The 23,873-nt window shown below is 42.3% G+C and overlaps 1 protein-coding gene across 4 annotated transcripts in view; it reads left to right on the top strand.

Annotated features, from left to right (window-relative positions):
• EYA3 (EYA transcriptional coactivator and phosphatase 3) overlaps nucleotides 1-23,873 on the top strand; it is a 128,121-nt gene that overhangs the window by 43,588 nt on the left and 60,660 nt on the right. For 3 of the 4 annotated variants that reach the window (XM_077838119.1, XM_077838117.1, XM_077838118.1), the window contains 4 exons: nucleotides 5,475-5,572; nucleotides 9,591-9,634; nucleotides 11,283-11,362; nucleotides 20,573-20,639. In XM_077838119.1, coding sequence (XP_077694245.1) covers nucleotides 5,540-5,572; nucleotides 9,591-9,634; nucleotides 11,283-11,362; nucleotides 20,573-20,639 — 224 coding nt within the window. In that variant the 5' untranslated portion in view covers nucleotides 5,475-5,539. Of the gene's footprint in view, nucleotides 1-5,474; nucleotides 5,573-9,590; nucleotides 9,635-11,282; nucleotides 11,363-20,572; nucleotides 20,640-23,873 lie in introns of those variants that run through there. The other variant, XM_077838120.1, reaches the window with a different exon arrangement.

Here is a 23,873-nt window from a genome sequence, read left to right as displayed (position 1 = left end):
TCCATCGTAGCTTAGAACCTTAGCATTATTTTAACCCCTTCATTCCAGAATTAACTGCTACCACATGCAGAAACAATATATTAGTGGCCCTTGGGTGGATAAGGGATTGAAATAAATGTGTTAAATATTGTACATTTTAAAACCTCAAGGTGTATCATCGTGAAATATTTCATTATAGTTTTCTATTCAGTATCTTTAATTTCATTATTTAAAATTGTATAGAATCTGAAAAGTATACATTCAGGCAAATACAGTTTGAGGGAAAAAAGTATCTTTTCACTGATATTTTAATTATTTGTTGGTATTCATATCACAGTATCTTTAACTTTAATCATTTGCAATTTGAGAGATATACTTAGTTCCAGCTGAAATTTTAAAGACTCAAAGCCAAAGCAGATGGTTCCGGAAAAGGAGTATTTGCTACTAATATCAATCTGGGTTTCTGAGGGAATTATCTACATCCTCACTGAGGTTTAACATTCCAAACTTGCCTGTTTAAGATTTTTAAAATAGGATTTAATGCAACATGACTCCTTTTTACTTGTCAGTACTTTTAACACAGGTTTGGCATGGAGATACAGTGTCAGAATTTTGCTATAGGAACAGAAGCCAGAGAAATTGATATATGAAATTTTATAGTCCATGCTTCTTGCTTTTTGTGTCTTTTATTTTGAAGTTTAGGAGAATGATTTTTCAGTAAATTGAACAAACTAAAGAAATGATGTGTAAAGCATCTGTCTTTTTGGAATATTTTTTTTTATTATTTTTTAATAATACCGACTCTAGCAAACAACTACTTGCCCGCAATGATAATAAAATAGCTTAAATTAATTAATAAAATTACAAATCAGGTTTAAATAAAATATCAGCACTAAAACTTTATTAATTTGATTCAGATTTCAGTGGGTCTCTGTCATTCTATTTTGTAGCTGATGAAAATTGCTATTTATTTTTAGTAGAATCTTGTTTCTTGAAGACAGTTCAGCAGTTAAACACTGAACTGTTTTATTAAAGGATGCAAGTTATTTTTCACAATTAAAAAAGAAATGTACTGTTTCACAAGTCTTATTCAGAATCTTGAAACTCCAGACTGCCTCCTGTCATTCAGTGGCTTGCTGTAGGTTTTTGAATTATTCATGTTTTGTATACAGGTTTATATTCCTGGGTACCAGTTACTTTCCTCTTGCTGTGACTTCATGTTTTTTACAAGGTTGGCCATCATTTGGAAGTTTTGAAGACCCAAGTATGTGGACTAAAGGAAAGAGTACAACAGTTCAGACTATGTAGGGGACCTAAGGATGCTTGGGCATGTGTTTGGTAAAATATGATTGTACTGGTTTTAAAGATTATCTAGTGGAAAGTGTGTAGATACATTTATCAAAGCATGGTTACCTTAATTTTTCATGAGTTAAAAAATCTGCTTTTTAAATTAGTTTGTAATAAAAATTAGAATTCATTTTCTCTAACTTTTTTAACAACTTTCTGCCAGCCAAGGCGTGTGTTTGCTAAATAATATGGCATATGCCACCCACCTTGTGTCCTTACAAAAGATGAATAAAACATTAAACAGACACTCTAAACTAAAAAGCTATGTTGCTTAGAGAACTCCTAGTCCTCTATCCAACTGCACTATAGTTATCCCAATATCTGTAAGGCATGCTTTCTCTTCTGCTGGTTGTGTTCTGTCTGCTTCTCTGTAACTCTAGCTGCAACTTGGATTGCTCTCTATAGGATGTCCTCCGTATAAATGGCTATTCATTGTCGCAAATGTTTCACACTCTCCTTTCCTCTGAGAAACAGTCTTGGCTCAAGTTCAGTTGTCACCTGGACGAGAAGTTTCTCCATTTTGATTTTGGTGTAATAAATGGTTTGATTTGGAGAAGCTTTCTGCAGGGCCGGTGCAAGGAGGTTTCACGCCCTAGACGAAACTTCCACCTTGCGCTGCCCCCCCCCCGCCCCCCCGCGGCAGCTCCCCGCCGCCCCCTCCCCTCGGCCTGGGGAGCCCCCCCGCGGCAGCTCCCCGCCCCAGCTCACCTCTGCTCCGCCTGCTGCCGGAGCACGCCGCCGCTTCCGCCACCTCCCAGGCTTGCGGCGACAATCAGCTGTTCGGCGCGCAAGCCTGGGAGGGAGAGAAGCAGAGCGGGGCGGGGCTCAGGGGAGGAGGCGGAGCCGAGGTGAGCTGGGGCAGGGAGCGGTTCCCCTGTGTGCTGCCCCCTCCGCCCCCGTTGCTTGCTGTAGGCGGCCCTCCCTTTGCCCCCCTGCCCCAGCTCACCTCCGCTCCACCGCCGCCCCCAACCACTTGGCGCCCTAGGCGATCGCCGAGTTCGCCTAGTGATTGCACCGGTCCTGGCTTTCTGCATTCGTGGTAGCAAGATGTCCTATTTGTTTGAGAAGGAGGATCTTCTGATTGTAATTGTAACTCTGTTTATAAACTAGATGTGAGTTTGGCTTAAGTTGTTCAAAGCTAATTCCAGTGTTTGTGAGAACAAGTTTGCCCTTTTGATTCATTTGAAAAAAAAATTATAAATCCAGATCAGAAAACCAAGGTAGTTTTCACTCTTGCTTTCTATGGAAAACCAAACTGAATAAAAAAACGTTATGGAAGCATTAGGTCAAAATGTCAGATAGGATTTGAATCAAAATTTTATTTATAAAGTAATCATCTTTTTTGTTTCAGCTTTAAACTTTCACAGAATTTACTCTGTAGTTCTGAAACTATTTCAAGAATCTTTAAATTCCACAATTTTTCTTTTTAGTCTTTATTTATTAAAAGGAGTAAATTACAAAAATTTAATTAAAAAGGAAATTAACTTTTTATATGTAAAATGAGGCTATGAATTTAAACAGACAAACCACAAATTCAGTCTACCGCCCACTCCTTCATCTGCTGTGCAGTATATACAGAGTAAATTTTTTAGAAGTGTCTGTCACTTAATGACAGGTTTCAGAGTAACAGCCGTGTTAGTCTGTATTCGCAAAAAGAAAAGGAGTACTTGTGGCACCTTAGAGACTAACGAATTTATTTGAGCATGAGCTTTCGTGAGCTACAGCTCACTTCATCAGATGCATACCGTGGAAACTGCAGCAGACTTTATATATACACAGAGAATATGAAACAATACCTCCTCCCACCCCACTGTCCTGATAAGCTATTACTAGCAGGACAGTGGGGTGGGAGGAGGTATTGTTTCATATTCTCTGTGTATATATAAAGTCTGCTGCAGTTTCCACGGTATGGATCTGATGATTCTATGATTCTATGATTCTAAGTGAGCTGTAGCTCACGAAAGCTCATGCTCAAATAAATTCGTTAGTCTCTAAGGTGCCACAAGTACTCCTTTTCTGTCACTTAAGAGTCTTAATCTCAGTGAAAGACGATGCTTAAGAGCCTAAGTGCCTAAAGTAACTTTTGAAAATGGGACTTTTAAGCCCTTTTGAAAATTTTGGCCACAGTGTATAAGATCACCCTTGTTACAGACCCTGCAGTGCTTCCCACTGATTTGGGAACAGAAACCTTTTGTGTGTTTTGCTCCTGTGTCAATATGAAATTGTACGCGCAACACAAGATCTCCTGCCAGTGCTCAGAGACTGTGATGCTTTTCAATAACCAGCATGAGTTAAGGACCAGAGTGGTTATAAGTAGATCTGAGCAAAAAATTTTCAGCGAATAGTAAATTCACAGATAAATGCATTTTTCAGGTTACTGAAACAAAAATGGGGAAAAAAACAAAAAAGTCAAGTGGTTTGTTTTGGCCATTTCAAAATTAAACCTTTTGTCTTTTTGTTTTGAAAGTGTTTTGCTTTGAAGTTTAGCTAATTAAAAAGGTGTGTGTGTGTGTGTGTGTGTGTATATATATATGTGTGTGTGTGTACACAATAATCCTCCCACCCACAACCCCAAAATGGAGAACTGAGAAATTTCAGGACGAACAGGTTTTGTTTGACCCAAAGTGATTTTTTTTTTTTGAGAAAATTTTAAAAAAATTAGTTTTGGTTTGAACTGAACTGGATTTTTGGGCTCAGTTTGAATATATTGTATACGGTCATACCTCTCAACCTATTTATTTTCAATTGGGATGATTTCATTATATGGAAGGTACTCAGATACCACAGTGATGGGCAAAATATAAGAACCTAAATGGTGAGAGACACAGCTGCTATATGATATGAATATAGGGCCAATCCTGTTTCCATTGAAGCCCATGGCAATGTGACAGGATCAGAGTCTAACACAGTCAGTAAATTATGCACATTGCTGTTGTTCATGTATTCCTAACTTATTATGTATTCTTTCAGTGCTTTTTGTGGTTGCTTTTACCTAGCTGTAAAATGGTTGTGTACCTCTTTTGTGTGCTATATGTGTCTTTTTGTGGGGAAGACTGATTTCTAGGGAGGGTATGAAATTGTTTATAACTTAGTGTACATCGTGGGAGAAGTCTTACTCCATTGAATGCATATTGAAGGTAAATCAGTTCTTGAAACACTCATTGATTTCAGCGTTGTGAGCAGAGTTTGGCTGATGGGTTTTACGTCAGTGGTTTGGAGATAAAGAGGTGATCGAAGAGAAATTAAACTTTAAACTGTAATAGTTCATATTCAAAGTTGGCTGTCACTATTTAACCACTTACATTTTGCGTCCTGTTGGTACTGTTTATTGACATAAGTCTAGTGGATTTTATTTTTTTAAATGCCAAAAAGCCAGCAAATGAAAAAAACACTGGGGAAGTAATGTTTTTATTTAATTTTTTTGAGTAGCAGACAATAGGAATTCAGTAAAACAATTCTGAAAGTAATCTCCTTCAGAACGCTCACTTTTCTGTGGTAATTCCAGTGGGTCTTGACTCTTGCTTGTTGCCGTCGGCCCTTAATACAGATAGCATTTAGTACTAAAAGCTTTACTTTCTTTGAAATTAACTTTTTCTTTCAAAATAAAAGGTCAGACTACTCTTTCTTAAGTGTGTACTTTAAACAGTAATTGCTAATAATCAGTCTTGCTTGTAGAAACATTTAGTTGTGAGTCTTGTCCTGATTTTTTGTGTGACAGTTATGTAAATGTTCTAAATTAAAACAGGTTAGATTTTATCATTCTGTTTACTGACATTGTAGCCCGCAGTTGATCACTTAAATTAACTCTGGTAATCCTAAAGTGTTTTTTACAACCACAGCACACGTGTATGATTGAAATGTTTAATATATTGGCTTCTATAGTGAGTATGTTACAAGGGAAATGCAGTAGAAATGTGCCACGTGCGTTTAACCCCCCCCCCCCACCACCATTGTTTATGTCTTTGGGGCTTACTGATAAATCTTTGTTTTGGAAAACCTCCATATGTGAGTTTGGTCTCTTATTTTAGAGATGGCAACATGACTTTAGAAAGCTTGAGAGCAGAAAATATAGAAATGAATATTCTCTGATAGCCTAAATGATAAGCACTTCACAAAGTGTATAAAGCTATGAACGCCTTTTTTAACAGGCTTTGAAGACTGCAGATGAAGACACCCATTCTAATCATTTAAGCATATTTAAAAATTAATACTCATGGAAGAGGCACAAGACTTACCAGAACAACCAGTAAGTATATTTGTAAAATATTATAAATTATTGGAAAATAAATCAGTAGTCTAAAAAAAGTCAATTGTGATTATTCTAAAGGATAACAGGAAATATGTCTTACATTTATTGTTTCTAGAAGTGGGGATCGTTCTTGCTGTTGGTAAAATATATTGTCCATTAGCCTCACTGGGGTTATACAAACTACAGTAATAAAACAAGTAAATAGGTACATTTGAAGTTTTTAATATCTTAGATTAAAATCATGGATAATAAATATTTGCTTTGTTCAGAACCTGTACAATGAAATATATGGTTTCAAACCATATATAGAAATTGAAAAATTACTACTTAAGATAGCACTTGTAAAATAGTTACTGTAAACTCTACGCTCTTTAATTTCTTCTGGTACCCTGGAGAGCTTAGAGAAGTTCCCTATTCCCTAGTACATTGTGAGCAGCTGTTGCAGGAGAGCAGTATTGTCACCTTTAATTTAGTTTAATTTAATTTAATTTAATTTAATTTAACTGTGTCTGTAGGTAAGACGTATGGTTGGAGTGATATATGTTTTTAAATCCTGTTTGCTGCATCCTAAATCCAAAGTTCTGCTAATAAAGATTTTAGGGTGAATAACTAATTTTTAAATACTGTAACAAAAACAAGACATTTTAATTTTTACTATTTATATTTACAGTTTCAAAATTCCTGAGGTGCTTCTTATCACTGATCATGCTCTTCTTGATAGAAAATTTGTCAACAAAGTTCTTAAAGATATTTGAAATGTTAGTGCATATTTGTTTTTTAAATTACTTAGATGGAATGTTGTTGTCAGTTCTGGAAGAGAAAATGTGAATGCAGGATAATAGTCAGCATATTTGATATAAAGTCCTACATCTAACTTTAAAGTAAATGCAACAGTGTAATAATTAAACACATTACTTTACAGACAAAAAATGAGTGACAATGTTATATTTAGAATTCAGTCAAGTTTGATGCAAACAAAATGAGAAAACATTACTTCATTCTTATGGTAGGCTGTGGCTACTTTTTATACTGAAGTTATCAAATGTACTAGAAAACACGGGGATATTTTGGGGAGGAATGTAGATTTAATAATCTTTGCATAGGAAATATTTTGGGGATGTTCAGACTGAAGAACTGCATCTCTTCCAGTTAACTAGTCTGAAAAATCTAGTTAATATTTTGTAACTCTTTATGTATCACAAGAATAGATAAACTGACATGGGGACATTCAGTGAAACTGAAAGGCAGGAAATTTAAAACTAATCAAAGAAATACTCTCCTATACTATGCCATCATGTGCCAGCAATGCCCCTCTGCTATATACATCGGCCAAACTGGACAGTCCCTACATAAACAGATAAATGGACACACATCAGATATTAGGAATGGCAATACACAAAAACCTGTAGGAGAACACTTCAATCTCCCTGGACACACACTAGCAGATTTAAAGGTAGCCATCCTGCAGCAAAAAAACTTCAGGACCAGACTTCAAAGAGAAACTGCTGAGCTTCAGTTCATTTGCAAATTTGACACCATCCGCTCAGGATTAAACAGACTGTGACTGGCTCGCCAACTCCAAAAGCAGTTTCTCCTTCCTTGGTTTTCACACCTCAACTGCTAGAAGAGGGCCTCATCCTCCCTGATTGAACTAACCTCGTTATCCCTAGCCTGATTCTTGCTTGCATATTTATACCTACCTGCCTCTGGAAATTTCCACTACATGCATCCGACAAAGTGGGTATTCACCCATGAAAGCTTATGCTCCAATAAATCTGTTAGTCTATAAGGTGCCACAGGACTCTTTGCCACTCTCCTATACTAAACACATATGAGTTGGGGGAGGGATAGCTCAGTGATTTGAGCATTGGCCTGCTAAACCAGGGTTGTGAGTTCAATCCTTGAGGGAGCTATTTAGAGATCTGGGGCAAAAATTGGGGATTGGTCCTGCTTTGAGCAGGGGGTTGTACTAGATGACCTCCTGTGGTCCCTTCCAACCCTGATGTTCTATGAAAACTGCCGCAAGAAGATTCCATTGAGATTCAGAGCTCTGTATGATTCAAAGAAGATCAGACATTTATATAGGTCATGAAAACATCCATAATAGCATCCATAGGTAAGGAAAACATAGGTCTGTGATTCCTCATGCTTCAGTTATAAGCCAGCCTCTGACAGGAGTTAGGAGGAAACTTACTCTATGGACAGGTTATTCCAAAACTACCCACTATGAATTTCCTTGCAATTTCCTCTTAGTCTCCTACCACTGTCAGAGATGGAACAGTGGAATAGATTGACCACTGCACTGATGGTCAATACTGATTTGTATTGCCTGTAAATATTTGTTTGTCACCTGTACATAGTAAAGAAGGGAACTAATGAATGTAGCTAACATTATTTTTCACAGAGAGAGCATTGTTGAAACCTATTGTTAACATTTAAAAATAAGGAAAGGAATGAATTAATCCTTGCAAAATGCTACTAGCTCATTAGCACTTGATTGATATTTTATGTATCTGGATTCCCAGTTTTTCCCCCCTTTGATTAATTACGGCAACAGTTACTTTGAAAATCTAATCTATTACAAAACTACTGATTACTAGTACAAAAGATAATCTGTTACATATTATTGACTACTTATGTGATATGTGTTTCCAAAATATTTGGAAGAATGGGGAAAAAGGAGTAATTCCAGACAATTTATTATTTCTTATTTCAGTAAGTATTATTCAAATATGGAATAACTGTAATGTCTGCTTGAACTTTACATGAATTGCTTTTTATAAATGACAGGTTTCAGAGTAACAGCCGTGTTAGTCTGTATTCGCAAAAAGAAAAGGAGTACTTGTGGCACCTTAGAGACTAACCAATTTATTTGAGCATAAGCTTTCGTGAGCTACAGCTCACTTCATCGGATGCATACTGTGGAAACTGCAGAAGACATTATATACACAGAGACCATGAAACAATACCTCCTCCCACCCCACTCTCCTGCTGGTAATAGCTTATCTAAAGTGACCACTCTCCTTACAATGTGTATGAAAATCCAGGTGGGCCATTTCCAGCACAAATCCAGGTTTTCTCACCTGAGAAAGATTAAGAGAATTTAAATGGCTTGTTTGAGAAGTACTGCAAGATCTGGGGACTGGAAGCTGAGTTATAAAAATTCAAAATTGAAAACAATTGCGGGGAGGGATAGCTCAGTGGTTTGAGCATTGGCCTGCTAAACCCAAGAGTTGCGTTCAATCCTTGAGGGGGTCATTTAGGAATCTGGGGCAAAAACTGGGGATTGGTCCTGCTTTGAGCAGAGGGTTGAACTAGATGATCTCCTGAGGTCCCTTCCAACCCTGATATTCTGTGATAGAATCCCAGTCCATTTTGGACCAGAAGTGACTGACCAAATCTTTGTTTAAATTGATCCCCCTACAATAGTACATCATGCTACCATTAGACTACTGAGCCATCCACAAATGCAGTATTAAATACTAGTTTAATTTCTCTTTCTCAAAAATGCAAGTCGATTTGCTACTGTTGAGAACAAAGAAATGATTTAAACTTCTTGCCTCAAGCATTATTTAGCTAGGGAGAGGGTAAGGGATCCTAGTTCATGGCAGCTGAGCACTGGATGCAGTCTGAGTGCTAGATCTGTTCAGAATAGGATTGTTTTAGAATTAATGAAGTTCCTTGGGTTACAAAGAAAGGTCCCTATCAAACCTTGGGAGTTCAGTATCCCAGTGCAAAAAAGTGGGCGGGAAGTGGCTGGGGCGGGAGGGAGACAGGGAAAAGCAACCTTGCAAACAAATTCTGGGGTAGCAGTAGCTGTTTAAATCGGAGAACCTACAGGTTTCACTATTTAACTCCAGGACTCAACCACAAGGCTACTTGAATTCAAACAACTACTAATAGTAACTGTGTTGCAAACAATGATTAGCTTCTAACTGCAGCCTGTCACTTGTGTACAGAGATTGTCAAGGACAGATCTCACTCATGGTGTCTTTGAACATTTTCATCTTTGCAGGTGAAAAAGGCCAAGATGCAGGAATCTGGAGAACAAAATTTAAGGTGTGTAGTACTGATTTTGATGTTAGTTTTGACCAATTGTCAGGTTCTTGTTTTCATTGTATGCTTCAGTTGAGAAAGCAGGTTGCTTTGTGCATTTTTCACAAGACATGGGCTTTTATCATTCATCTTCATTTATATTCTTTGAGACACTATGAGCTTTTATAAGAATGCTAAATCTTGCCAAAAGCATTTTCTGTGAATGACTGCATAGAATTTAAATAGCATCAACTTACATCTTGCTTTTAATGTTGCGTTGTAGTGCTCTATTTAATACATTCCCTGGAGCAGTCAGGTGAGACAACCATTCACTGTGTAAGGAATTCTCTGATTGATAGGATCTTTTATTTTGGAATTAATTCAATGGTACATAATTTTTGCTTAGTAGCTCTTTTTAAGTACATCTTTTACTTTGATAATATTAATCACTATTACTACATTTAGAGAGAAGCGTGCTATGCATATCAAACTGTATGAGAAAATGAGTGGGACAGCATTGTCTTTTCTGATTGTTTTTCTGTCTTTAATTGGATTGTCGTGACCCATGAGTCTCAAACCTGGGTCTGCATGATTTCCAGGAGCAGCCATGCTCCAGCCCTCCATTTGGCAGTCTGCTGATGCTTGCCTGCCTGGGACCAGAGAAGACCAGCTCCAGTTTGAGGCTTTGCTGGTTGGTCCTACTTAAGCCAGCAGCAGGAACAGGAAGCTGTCCAAACAACTGGGCTCCATCCCATTCTGGACTGCGTGCCTTGTGCTTCCTGCTCCTGCTGCTTGATTTCGTGGCATCTGATTTGTGGTTCTGACCTCTCAGTGTCCTGATCCGGCCTGACTCTGGTTCCTGATTTGTTGTTCTGATCCCCAGTTTGTCTCCTGGCAGAGGTGAAAATAAGCCAGTATGGTCCAGTATGGTATACTGGCAAGAGCCGGTAAACATCCGACTGTACCGACAGGGAGCAGCTTCCCTAGGCCGACAGTTTAAAAGGGCCCTGGGCTCCTGGCAGCAGCCGGAGCCCCAGGCCCTTTAAATCGCCGCCAGAGCCCTGCTGCTGGAGCCCTGGGGTAGCGGCAGCGGTTGGGAGCCCTCCAGCTCCGGCAGCGATTTAAAGGGTCTGGGGATTTAAAGGCCCCGGCCCTTTCTTCCGAGGCCTCACCCCACCTTGCTCAGGACCCCGGCCCTCTGTACCGGTAAGTCCTTAGCGTTACTTTAACCCCTAGCTCCTGGTATCCTGACCCAGCTGACTCCTAAACCCTATCTTGTGACTGTGGACTCTGGCTCTGACTACTAAATTTGGCCACCCACGACCCAGCTGTGACATGGATTGTTTTTGTCCCTTTGGGAACATTTACACGTTGCAACAAAGGTTGTATTAGATTTCTGTGTTCTATTAAAAGTTTATTATTTTGAGAAAGTTAGTGAGTTAATACTCTGAGGGACGTGAGGATTTGAGGTTTGTACAAAGAAATGCAAGGATATCTTCCAGATTCTACTGTGTGTTGGTATATGTGAAATAGTGCAGAATGCAGAATGTTTCCCTAGCAGCCTGTGGCCAGTGTTAGCTAGGAAGGTCAAAAGCAATTGCTTAAAATTTCCAGTGCTGTTAGTGCACAGATTGGTGATGTTGGTGGCTAATGTGTGCTTTTATCCTTTCAGTCAAGTGAGCACCACAGAAGTCAGTGATCAGAAATCTGAATCTTCAAACCTTGGCCCAAACCTTCCCATGTCAAGTGAAAGTAAGGCTCGTTCTGACCCCCTCACTCCCTTCTTTGTGTCCATTGGTTCCTCAGGGTCCTCTGCACCAAGCAAAAACTTCTTGGTCCTTCACCGTTTACCTCACCTTATCTTACAAATCTAATTACTTACTGCTTTTGTTCTACTAATGATGCCAATCTCCATCTCCCTCCTGTCACTTTCTCTCATAGACACCTTCCTGACCTCTCCCACGCATATCCCTGTTCTCGAGAAGAATTCCTCGTCAAAATTCACAAAGCCATTATCGCAACCTCTTAAATCCCTCTTTAAAACCCACCTTTGCTGCGATGCCTACATATCGCTACTGCCTGGCCTTGGTTGTGACTACTAATGCAACATTCCTGCCTCTGTCATTACTGTGTCTTCCCCATTCCCCTATTTGCCTGTTCATTCCTCTTTGTGCATTGTCTAAATCCTAGATTGTGATTTCCTTTGGGCAGGGATTGTTGTTTGGTAATGACAAATGAGTGGGAACCATCTCTCATAAATTGTCACTACCTCAACACAAACACTGAGTGGAGTCTGTTATAATCATTTGCACTGCTAAAGTACAGTTAATCTGAAGCTCTCAGAGCTTTACAGAAAAAGTTTCTCAAAACCACTGTGAGGGTAAGTAGTTTCATTTTGCAGATGGGAAACTGAGATGCAGAATAAACAACTCGCAGAAGGTCACACAGTGAGACAGTGGCAGAGGTGGGAAGGGAAGTACATCCTCTGTACTTGATGTGGAGCTTAGTGTCATCAGCATACTGATAGCCCTGGATTTTCAGAATGCCTAAAAATGTCCCCCAGTGCCTTTTAATACAGATGAACAAGAGGTGACAGAATAGAACTCTGTGAGGGTCCCCGTTTGAGGACTTCCATGGTGCATACTGTCTACAATCCACTGAGGGCTTGTGTACATGAAGAATTAGTGCATAGCAAGCTGAGGTATAAATCTATAGTGCACTCCGCTTGCTGTGCACTAACTGGCTGTGTGGACCTTGCTACCACACGACAAGTTCTTCAAGTGATGGTCCCTATTGTATTCCACTATGGTTATGCATGCACATCATGCGCTCAGAGAATTTGAAAGTAGTGTCCATTGGTCCGTGCATGTGCCCTGACTCTCCTCGTGCTTCTGTCCAAGGTAATATAAAGGGTGGGGTGGACCGACTGCATCTCCAGTTCCTTCTCACCACCACATGGTCTGGGTCAGAACTTTGTGTCGTCCTCTCTCATGCTGTTCTAATTGCAGTTGTAAATAGCTTTATCGGTTTTTAAGGCAGTTTACCTAGTTTTATTTCTAGTTTTAATAATTAATAGTTTTAACAGTTTAGTGAAGACTTCAGGGATTTCCTGCCCCCATTCATACCCCTCTTCGGATATCAGACTATGACGAGGACTTTGGTTTTCAAACTCTGAATCTCTTGACCACTATCCCTCTCAGTAAGTGACAACCAATTCAGTGCCGCCTCTACTGCTTGGGAGAAGCTCACATCACAGCTTTGTGTAGTCCTTCCCCAACTGTACCTGAGAGGGCTGTGCACTTCATCTCCACAAGTATCTCATGGAGATGGTCATGAGACTGCAGTCAGATACATGCCAGGGAACACCCCTCCCTCCCCACTGTACATCAGCCTGATTCTGTGAGGAGTGAACCTCCTGGTGCTACGTCAAACTCTGATGCCAGCAGAAGCACCTCCACAGACCTCATGATGGGGCCTAGTTGGGAGATCAGAAAGCACTCCAATAAGCCTGGGACTAAGTCTTCCTCCAAGTTCAGGAAACTGGACAGCTCAGCCCCAGGGGCCACAGCACATTTTAAGTCCCACTGGCCTGAGAAGAAGACCCATAAACAATGGGATCCAATGGTTCCAGGTGGCGAACTGTCGGTACCGCCATCTCCAGCCCCTCACAAGAAGAGAGAACCTCCTGCACTGGGACAGACATCAGCATCGGTACTGGAGACCAGGAAAGAGAGAGTGCTTCTTACACCAGGTAAATCTGGAGCCCTGGCTGCACCCAAAGAAGTCTTCACCTTGCTGGATGCAGAATTGTCATCTCTATTAGGCCCCTCCACTTCCGGAGAACGTAAGTCCCTGCTATGGATATGCTTATGGTACAGGGTCTCTCGCCTTCTTTGCATATGTTTGTACACCAGTCCATCAGTTCTGACAGTACCACTATTGGAACTGGAATCTGCCTTTTTCTCTTCCAGTGAATTGTAACCAGGGGCAGAACCACCTGTACGGTACTGCTCCTATACAACATCATGGAGACTGACACACCAATGGGAACAACCTCCTATGCATCTGTCTTACTGGCCATATTGGGGACCATTAGGATATTGCAGCATCCTCATTCAGAGCTTGCCTGGTCTGTGAGAGTGTTGCCACCTGCTTCACCCACTAGGGATCCCTCAAGCAGGCCCACAAATCCCATAGCGGAGGAGGAAGAATTTTATACCCTGGTTCTGATGGTCCCTCCAGAACCGGCTAGACCCCCATCCTCGTCGCTGGACAAAGCTGTGACTGCATCATCCCCTTCCCCACTTGATGACTTCAGACAATTTCAAGATCTACAGAGAGTTGCAGGGGAACTCCAAATCCCACTGGAAAAGATTCTGGACATTCTTCAGTCTTTAGGACCAGAAAGAATAGCTCTGAGAATCCATGAAACCATACTGGAGCCAGCCAAGACCGTGTGGCATATGCTGCCACATGCACCGCCACTCCTAAAGGAGAGGAGTGATGCTACAGTGTCCTGGTCAAAGGCTCAGAATTCTTCTTTTCCCACCCAGCTCCAAACTCACTGGTAGTTCAGGCTGCTGCTGAGAGAGCTAAACAACACCACCCTCAATCCACGCTAGTGGACAAGGAAGGGAAGTGTCTAGATCTTCTACAGAGGAAAGTCTTCTCTTCCTCTTCCTCTAGTTTACAGTTCAGGATAGCCAATTATCAAGCATTGTTGGCTAAATAGGACTTCCTGAATTACGCTAAATTCAAGGAATTCACAAATAGTCTCCCACAACAATTTCATGCCTGCTTTCAGGCCCTCACTGAAGAAGGCAAACTCATAGCCAAAACTACCCTCCAGTCTGCAGTGGATATGGCTGATACCTCCTCCAGGGCCATGGCTGCAGCTATTTTGATGCACAGAAAGTCTAGGCTTCATGCTTCTTGTTTTCCTAGGAAGGTCCAGAATACCATAGATAAATCTCTTCAATCGGAAGAAAGATGAGTCTTTGTATACGCTAAAAGACTCCAGGGCTACTCTTCGCTCGTTAGGCATCTATACTCCTGCCTCAAAATGAAAATCCCACCACCTGTTGTCTACCCAAAGGTACAGGTCTCTTCATTATCACCCACAGAGACCATATGAACTTCCATGAAAGCAACAAAAGGTCCGGAGGTCCAAATTATCCAGGCCCCCCCACAGGCTTCAATGTCTCAACCCCCATCCTCAAGCCAAGAGGTATTTTTGACACAAGCTTGAGAGCCGATAATCACTGAGAGACTCATGACCCTTCCGCTCCATTTGGGGCTCCTTTAGCACTCTTTTCCCATGCTTTGAGTGTGATAACAATGGACACGTGGGTGCTGAATGTCATCAGCTGTGGCTATACAATCGAGTTTGTAATGCTCAAAGACCCCCCCTTTGGGGACCACTCTTACAACAGTATTCTTACCCAAAAGGTGAACTCTTTATTACAACGAGAAGCAATAAAACACGTTTCTCTAGCATATCAAGGAACGGGTTCTATTCGACCTACTTCCTCATACCCAAGAAGAGGGGTGGCTGGAGACCAAACCTCAATCTCTGCCACCTCAATTGCTTCATCCGCAAACTGAAGTTTCGCGTAGTGGCGTTGGCAACAATAATTCCATCCTTAGAAAAAGGCATCTGGTTCCCAGCTCTCCAGGATGCTTCTTCCACATCAACAACCACCCTGCCCATAGACATTTTCTCAGATTTATGGTGCGCTCCAACCATTTCCAATACAGAGTACTGCCTTTTGGGATAGCTACTGCTCTGAGTCTTCACCAAAGTATTTTCTGTAGTAGCAGTTCTCAGGCTTTATGGTCTCCTTGGTTTTCTATACCTCAACGACTGGCTCCTAGCCGCCAGGTCCTGCCAAGAAGCCCACTCATCTACTTTCATGTTACTCAGCCTCCTTGCTTCACTAGAAGTCAGCATCAACATCAAGAAGTCAATCCTTAACCTCACATAGTCATTGGACTTCATTGGAGCTAGCATAAACCCTATCATGGCACAGGAATACCTGCCTACAGACAGTGTTCAAGCAATGAATGTTGTCATAGCTCGCATCACGAACAACCTTTTTGTACCAGCCAAGATGTGCCTCTCTCTACATGGCTATGGGTTTCATGTGCCTACGTGCCCCCTTTGTTAGACTTCACCTTGTCTGCCTGCAGATATGGCCTCAGTCTGTGTACTCACTGAACCTTCAGTCTATGAACCTCATGCTGACAGTCCCACCCAAGATACTATCATCCCTCCTATGGTGGACAGGCCCACATTGCATATGTATGGGAGTCCCCATTTTTTCCCTCTTCCCTGGACAGAACTATCATCACTGACATGTCACTATTAGGCTAGGAAGCACATATGGATGACCATACCACACAAGGGGCATGGACACTTCAAGAATCCAGAATGCACATCAATGTCCTAGAACTTTTGAGCGGTAAGAAAAGCATGTGAATCCTTTCTTTCACTCATTTGCTGTCATCATGTTCTGATCATGTTGGACAACACCACCACAGTCTCTTTTTTTACCACAACAAACAAGGAGGAGTGAGATCCGCCTCTCTATGCACAAAAGTGGTCAAATTCTGGAACTGGTTCATCAGCAATCAGATCAGCCTATCCGCAGCCTATCTTCCGGGGATGCAGAATGTGCTCACAACGTCACTCAGCAGACATTTTGCGATCAATCACGAGTGGGAACTTCACAATGCAGTGCTATGTGACATCTTCGCGCAATGGGGGACCACAACCAAGGACCTATTTGCTTCTTAGACAAACATCACGTACTGCTCCAGGGGAGCCTTCGGTTACTGCTCTCAGGACGAGGCCCTCTTTTGGCCCTCTTCTCTTCTGGTCACACCAGCTCACCTATACCTTCCTTCCTGTACCGCTCCTACCTCAAGTGCTCCACAAAATCCATCAAGACAAGGCAACAGTCATTCTGATTGCCCCCTTCTGACCCAGACAGTTCTGCTTCCCCAATCTTCTGCTCATGTCGTCCCACCCACCGATCCCCATCTCGTACTTCCCAACCTTTTGACACAGTGCAATGGTGAGATCAAGCACCCCAATCCATGTCCACTCCACCTCAGTGCATGATAGTTGGATGGGCATCAACTATAGAACAGGCATGTTCCTCAGTGGTACAAGACATTCTCTCTAAACAGCAGGAAAAATTCCAGTAGACAATATTACTGAGCTAAGTAGAGACGGTTTTCGTCTTGGGCACAACATAAAGGAGTTTTACCAGAAGCAACTGATATTTCCTAATCCTGGACCACATTCTGTCCTTGTACGCATTGGACCTTGCTCTTGGCACTTTGAGAGTCCACCTACCGGTGATCAGCACATTCCATCCTTCTGTGGAAGGTTACTCTATTTTTACACACCCACTAACTGATAGATTTTTGAAAGGCCTCCTCAGAACCTTCCTATCTCTCCAAACAATTGCATCTCAATGGGACCTGAATCTGGTACTTTCTGTATTAATGAAGCCCCACTTTGAGACAATATCATCTTGCTCTATGTCCCTCCTCTCCATGAAGGTCGCCTTTCTTGTTGCTATCACTTCGGCGAGGATACAGGAACTCAGAGCTATAATGGCAGATGCACCATTTACAGTCTTCCACAAAGGTAAGGTTTCCTTACGCCTATACCCGAAATTCTCATCTAAGGGTTCACATTAACCAGTCCATTCACTTACCTGTTTTCTTCCCGAAACCACATGCATCTGCAGAAGAACATCTTCTCCATTCCCTCAACGTTCAATGAGCTCTGGCCTTCTGCCTGCAGAGAATGAAACCAATCAGAAAGTCTATTTACTGAGGTAGCAGAGAGACTTGGGATAGGCCATCTCCACCCAGAGAATCTTTCAAATGGATTTCTAGCTGCATTATACTCTGCTAGCAGCTGTCAAACCTCCCCCAATAGAGGTATGGGCTCACTCCAAGCTATGACCACAGCATTATTTCAGGTTGTGCCTCTCATAGATCTGTAAAGTAGCCACATGGGGTTCTGTCCACACCTTTGCAACACACTATACCTTTGTGCAGGACTCGGTGGCAGATGCATCCTTCGGCATGGTGGTTCTTTGCATGAGCCTTCCACCCTCATCCTTGCATCCTCCTCCAACTAAGGTACTGCTTGCCAATCGTCCACAGTGGAATACAATAGGAACCATCACTCAAAGAAGAGGAGGAGATTACTTCCCTTTAACTGTAGGTTCTTCGAGATGTGTGATCGCTATCTATATTCCACTACCCACCCTTCCCCTGTGTTTTGTATTTGTCTGATTCACAGTGGAGAAGGAACCGGAGACGCAGTCTGTCTGCCCTGCCCTTTATCTCCTTGGACGGCAGCACAAGGCGAGTCAGGACCAATGGACTCTACTTTCAAATTCTGACTCCAGTCTCATGGTGTGCATGCGTAACCCGCAGTGTAATACAGAAAGGGGCCACGTCTCAAAGAATGCCCAATTACAGGAAAATAACCTCCTCTCCCCTTGTGCACTTTGACCTGCTGCTGTTCAGTAGAAGGGCAAAGCACATTAGGGAACATTTAGTTTAAAATTGCAGGGCCCACATGGCTAGTTAGTATGCGGCAAGCTAGTGCGCCGTAGATTTACATCCCATCTTGCCATGCACTAGCCCTTTGTATAGACAAGCCCTGAGACTTTCTTTGTCATTTCTACTCATAACCCACAACATTCAATGGTTAATACTAAGCAGCTTCTGTAAGGTTCAGACTGTATGTTTTCAGGATTGTAATATCATACTGGATTACATTGTATAATTAAACTACATCCCAAAACACTAATTAAAATTAAAAGAAAGTTATTTTGGTTGCAAAGTCAAAATGTCAATTGAAGGTTGCCTGTGCAACTGTAATTTAGCCCCTCAGTGCATACAATTCTTTAATTACATAATCACACCCTATTATTTCCATAGAACCTCAGCCTCATTCAATGCACAGGGCAGACAGCACTCAGGGAATGAGGCAGCTCTTATGCTCATTATTCAGTGTGTGGCCTTTGCCTTATTTATCATGCCCCATCCAAGCCCTGCGCTGAATACAGAATTAGTAATATGCTCATTGGCTCTTCTGTGGCTCTCATTGATATAGTATGAAAGCCTCACAGACACTAATGAGTTTATATTCACAACTTTCCTGTGCGGTAGGAGAGTATTTATCATCCCAATTTCAAAACCGTGAAAACTGAGACAAAGAAAGAGGTTTATGGATGCAAGCTGAATCAGTGCGAGAGCCAGGATCTGAACTCAGATCCTCCTGACTGCCAACTCCTGTGCCTACAACTCCACATCTCACTGCCTTGCTGCCAGAGGTGGTGAGTGAGCTCCCACTGAGCTCCCATTGACTTGCCTCACTGTTCTGAGCACTCAGCACTTCTGTGTATCCAGCCCCTGGGTTGTCACATTGGGCAACCAGCAAGTGAGGGACATGCAGCCAGTGGCCAGTTGCCCACAGCACTGGTTGAGGAAGCATGGGAAGTGTGTGGGAGAGCCAGGCTAGAAGCCAGTTCTAAGTGGCATTTAAATGCCTTTACCCCAGGACCACTCTTTTTCTTCCAGCAGTTCCCTTCCTCATTCTCTGTGTGCCGTCCAACTTCTAGAGCAAACGAGGCAGAGAGCCCACAGACTAGAGTGACCTTATTTACTGCACAGCCCTGATTCATTCCCTGAACACCGACTGCCCTGTGCACTGAATGAGGCAGAGGTCTTGTGGAAAAAACAGTGTGTGACCATGTAATTATAGAGTGTATCATAAGGCACACGCACAACATTAAATATGACATTTGTGCACTTTTGAGTGCTTGCCTTTGCAACCCGGATAACTTTTTAAATTTCCATTTGCGTTTTTAAACAGAAAAAAGTAAAAACATTGGCTTGAACAACTGTAATGAACTTCACATTATTAGTGTTTGAACTGCACCTCAGATGTACTACTTGAGCTACAGGGCTAAGTACATTAGCTGGAAGCAGAAGGCTGTTACTGTATATGAACAAGCCACTAGAGGAGGATGGATAACCACAGAAGCAATGACTTGACTAAGTAGCCCCCTTTTACAGACAGTATAGCCAAGGACAAGATATGGCAGGCTCTTCTGAACAGGCGCTGAGGCTAAGTGGACGTGTTTTCAGACTGGCCCTGTTATGCTGCCCATGAAAGATAGGTCTCATGTGGTATCCCCAAGGGCGAAGTGGGCTGCCAGGGCCATGTGCAGGATCCAGAGCAGGTGGTAACGCTTGGTACTCTCTCCCTTGCTGCTACAGCTGTTCTGGCAGCAGCCAGGCTGTTTCTCTGCTCCATGAGTTCTTGTCCTGTCCCCAAGAGATGGGTTGGGGGGATCCTGCCTAATGTAGTGCCACCAGAAGGAGAAGATGGGCTGCTGGGCCCATGTATTTTGGGGGCAGAGGAGAGGGGTCCGGGGGCAGAGCCTGGCTCAACTTGACCTCGCAGTCTCTCTATCCCTTAGCCACCATAGCTGCTCTGGTAACAGCTGGGTTCCATGGGGTTTTCAGTGCAGCGCGTGCTGAAGTGAGGCATCGGTGCATATGCAGAACTTTAGAATGTTCAGGGGATTTGTCACACTCCCAAAATCAAGGTGTACAGTGAAAGCCACAGATTCTGATGTTATCATCTCTGAAGGGACAACTTGCTGCTTTGAATGTTGCACTTATTTACAGGGGCAGGAAGTTACATTTTTCACCCTGTTTAAACAGCACATGTTTGTAAATATTTTTTAAGCCACATATCTAAAGCACTCCAAAAACTTACATAGTTTGTCAGATTAGAACACATTGTGAGATGTGCTAATGTTTCACTGTGATTCGTTAAGTTTTGTTACTTTTTTGTAAATTGTGTAATTTAAAAAAAATCCTTTCTTTACAATTCTGTTGTATAAAATGTTTCTTTTTCAGTTCTGACATGCACTGATTACATCCCAAGGTCACCAAATGACTATACCTCACAGCTATATTCTGCAAAGTAAGTTGAACAATTGGTTCTAAATTTTATAACTGCATTTTTCTCTAAACTCTTAAAACTTTTTATTTAGTTCTGAAAGAATTCAAATATGAAATTGCAGAACTACTAACTGTGGTACATAACCTATCAGTTTAATCAGCTTCTGCACCAGATGACTGGAGGATGGCTAATGTGACACCAGTTTTTAAAAAAAAGGCTCCAGAGGCGATCCCAGCAATTACAAGCTGGTACTGACTTCAGTACCAGGGAAATTGAAACTACAGTAAAAAATAGAATGATCAGACACATAGATGAACATGATTTATTGGGGAAGAGTCAACATGGTTTTGTAAAGGAAAATCATGTCTCACCAATCTATTAAAATTCTTTGAGGGGAGTCAACAAACATGTCAACAAGAGTGATTCAGTGGATATAGTATGCATGGACTTACAGAAAGCCTTTGACAAGGTCCCTCACCAAAGGCTCTTAAGCAAAGTAAGCAGTCATGGGATAAGAGGGAAGGTCCTCTCATGGATGAATAACTGGTTAAAAGATAGGAAACAAAGGGTAGGAATAAATTATCAGTTTTCAGAATGCAGAGAGGTAAATAGCAGAGTCACCCAGGGATCTGTACTGGGACCAACATATTAATAAATGTTCTGGAAAAAGCGGTAAACAGCGAGTTGGCAAAGTTTTCAGATGATACTCAGGATAGTGAAGTCCAAAGCAAACTGTGAGGAGTTCCAAAAGGATCTCACAAAACTGAGTGACTGGGCAACAAAATGGCAGATAAAATGCAATGTCGATAATTGCAAAGTAATGCACATTGGAAAACAGTCCCAACTATACGTACAAAACGATGGGGTTTAAATTAGCTGTTACCACTCAAGAAAGAGATCCTGGAGTCATTGTGGACAGTTCTATGAAACATTTGCTCAATGTGCAGTAGCAATCAAAAAAACTAACAGAATATTAGGAACCATTAGGAAAGAGATAGATAACAAGGCAGTAACTACAATAATGCCTTTATATAAATCCATGGTACGCCCACATCTTGAAGACTGTGTGCAGATGTGGTCGCCCCATCTCAAAAAAGATATATTGAAATTGGAAAAGGTTCAGAAAAGGGCAACAAAAATGGTAAGGGTATGGGACAGCTTCCATATGAGGAGAGATTAAAAAGATGGGGACTTTTCAGCTTGGAGAAGAAATGACTAAGGGAGGATATGATAGAGGTCTATAAAATTGTGAGTGGTGTGGAGAAAGTGAATAAGGAAGTGTTATTTACTCCTCATAACACAAGAAACAGGTGTCACCCAATGAAATTAATAGGCAGAAGGTTTAAAACAAAGAAAGGGAAGTATTTCTTCACACAGTGCACAGTCAAACTGTGGTACTCTCTACCAGGGAATGTTGTGAAGGCCAGAACTATAACTGGTTTCAAAAAGGAACTAGATACGTTCATGGAGTGTAGGTCCATCAATGGCAATTAATTAGCCAAGATGGTCAGGGATGCAATCCCATGTTCTGGGTGTCCTTAGTCTCTGATTGCAGAACCTGGGAGTGGACAACAAGGGTTGAATCACTCGATAATTGCCCTGTTCTGTTCATTCCCTCTGAAGTATCTGGCGTCGGCCACTGCTGAAAGACGGGATACTGGACTAGACGGAACATTGGTCTGATCCACTATGTCCATTCTTATATTAACCTTCCCCTCCTACCATCTCAACCTGCATTTAGTAGAACATTTCACATTGCAGAATGGTATATTTAGAGACAACAAATTAGCATTGCTGCATATGTGACCCAGTCCAGCACACGGTGAAGCCAATGGAAAGACTGCCATTGGTTTCAGTGGGAGTTGGATTGGGCCTTTAGTGATCACTAAGTGACATGATACCTTAGCAATGACTGAGAACATAATGTATTATAGACTCAAGCCCAAGGTAGTCAGTGAATAAACAAACTGGACATGAGTGAAAATGAAATCATTTCCTTATGTATAAAATCGTTTCCTTATGTATAAAATCCAGACACACTGGAGAGAGAGAAAGGAAAGGGCTAAAATTTCCAAATGAATCTAACTGATCTAGGAGCCCAAACCCCACTGACTTTCAGTGGGATTTAGGCTCCTGTGTCACTTAGGTCCTTTTGAAAATTGTACCCATGATCTAATTCACGTAGATGAGTGTGGAAGGGTTCCCTGTTGTCTCCAGTGCTTTGTTTTCTCTAGTCATAAATATTCCAAGTGAATGAGCTTCCTCCACTTCCCTTTGGAGTCTGTTTCGCAGTCTAACAGTAACTGGATGTGTCCTCTCATATTCAGCTTTATTGTTCCTTCCCTTAATTTTATTCTATTGCTTCTAGTTCTGCTCCTTTTAGCACCCTGAATTATTCTTGACAGTTCCCTTGTCCCTGAGGAGTGAAATTGTCATGGTGTAGGGCTCTGGAGTAAGGGAGGTGAACATCAGGACTGGGGCTCTGAGTTTGACCGGGTGTTTGGGGAAACAGTGCTGTGTCTGGAACACTGGGTTGATATGTTCCTGGTAGTTTGTTATTTTTGGGATGGATGGGGGAGCAGGTTGATGGGGGGCAGCAGGGTCAACCCGGGGGGCCTCATCCGCTATTTCCCATGCCATTCTCAGAAGGGACAGGGACGCACACCAGGAAGAGGGGGGGAAAGGAGAGAAAAGGGGAGGAGAAAAGGCCAACTACTGCTCCACAATTGGTTGCAAGTAGGGGAGGAGGGCGCCAAGGGGGATGGGTGGGGGGATCTCGGGGACACCAGTCAAGGCAGGGGAGGGGAAGGGGCGCAATTACCAACACATGTTGGAAATACCGGTGCCTCCTGCTGCACTGGGAAGGGGAAGGACTATAATATCATTGGGGGGTGCAGTGAACAAAGGAGCTCAACATAAAAGGGGAAGGGGCACAAGCCCGTAGAGGTGGGACATGGGCGCACTTAACGAGGGGACTGGACGGTGGGGGAGGGGATGGGAGGGGAGGGCAATGGAGAAAGGAACGGGCTGGAAGCAGGCCAGGGCAGGAAAACTGCAGGGGCCAACTGCAGGGGCCAGGGTGGGGCAGGCAAACTCCCAGGGACTGGAGCGGGGCAGGCAAACAAGCAGAACCACTGCTGTGAGATCTGAGCGGGGGTGGGGGCAAATAAGGGCAGCAAGGGGAAAGAGGGCAAACTGCTGTGGGAAGGCCGGTGGGCAAAGCAGAGGGTTGGGAGATGCACCAGCTGAAAGTAG

This window comes from Eretmochelys imbricata, chromosome 19 (assembly GCF_965152235.1).
Source record: "Eretmochelys imbricata isolate rEreImb1 chromosome 19, rEreImb1.hap1, whole genome shotgun sequence".
Taxonomy (NCBI): domain Eukaryota; kingdom Metazoa; phylum Chordata; order Testudines; family Cheloniidae; genus Eretmochelys; species Eretmochelys imbricata.
Note: the sequence above shows the minus strand (reverse complement) of the source record. Positions and strands in the feature narration are given on the sequence as shown.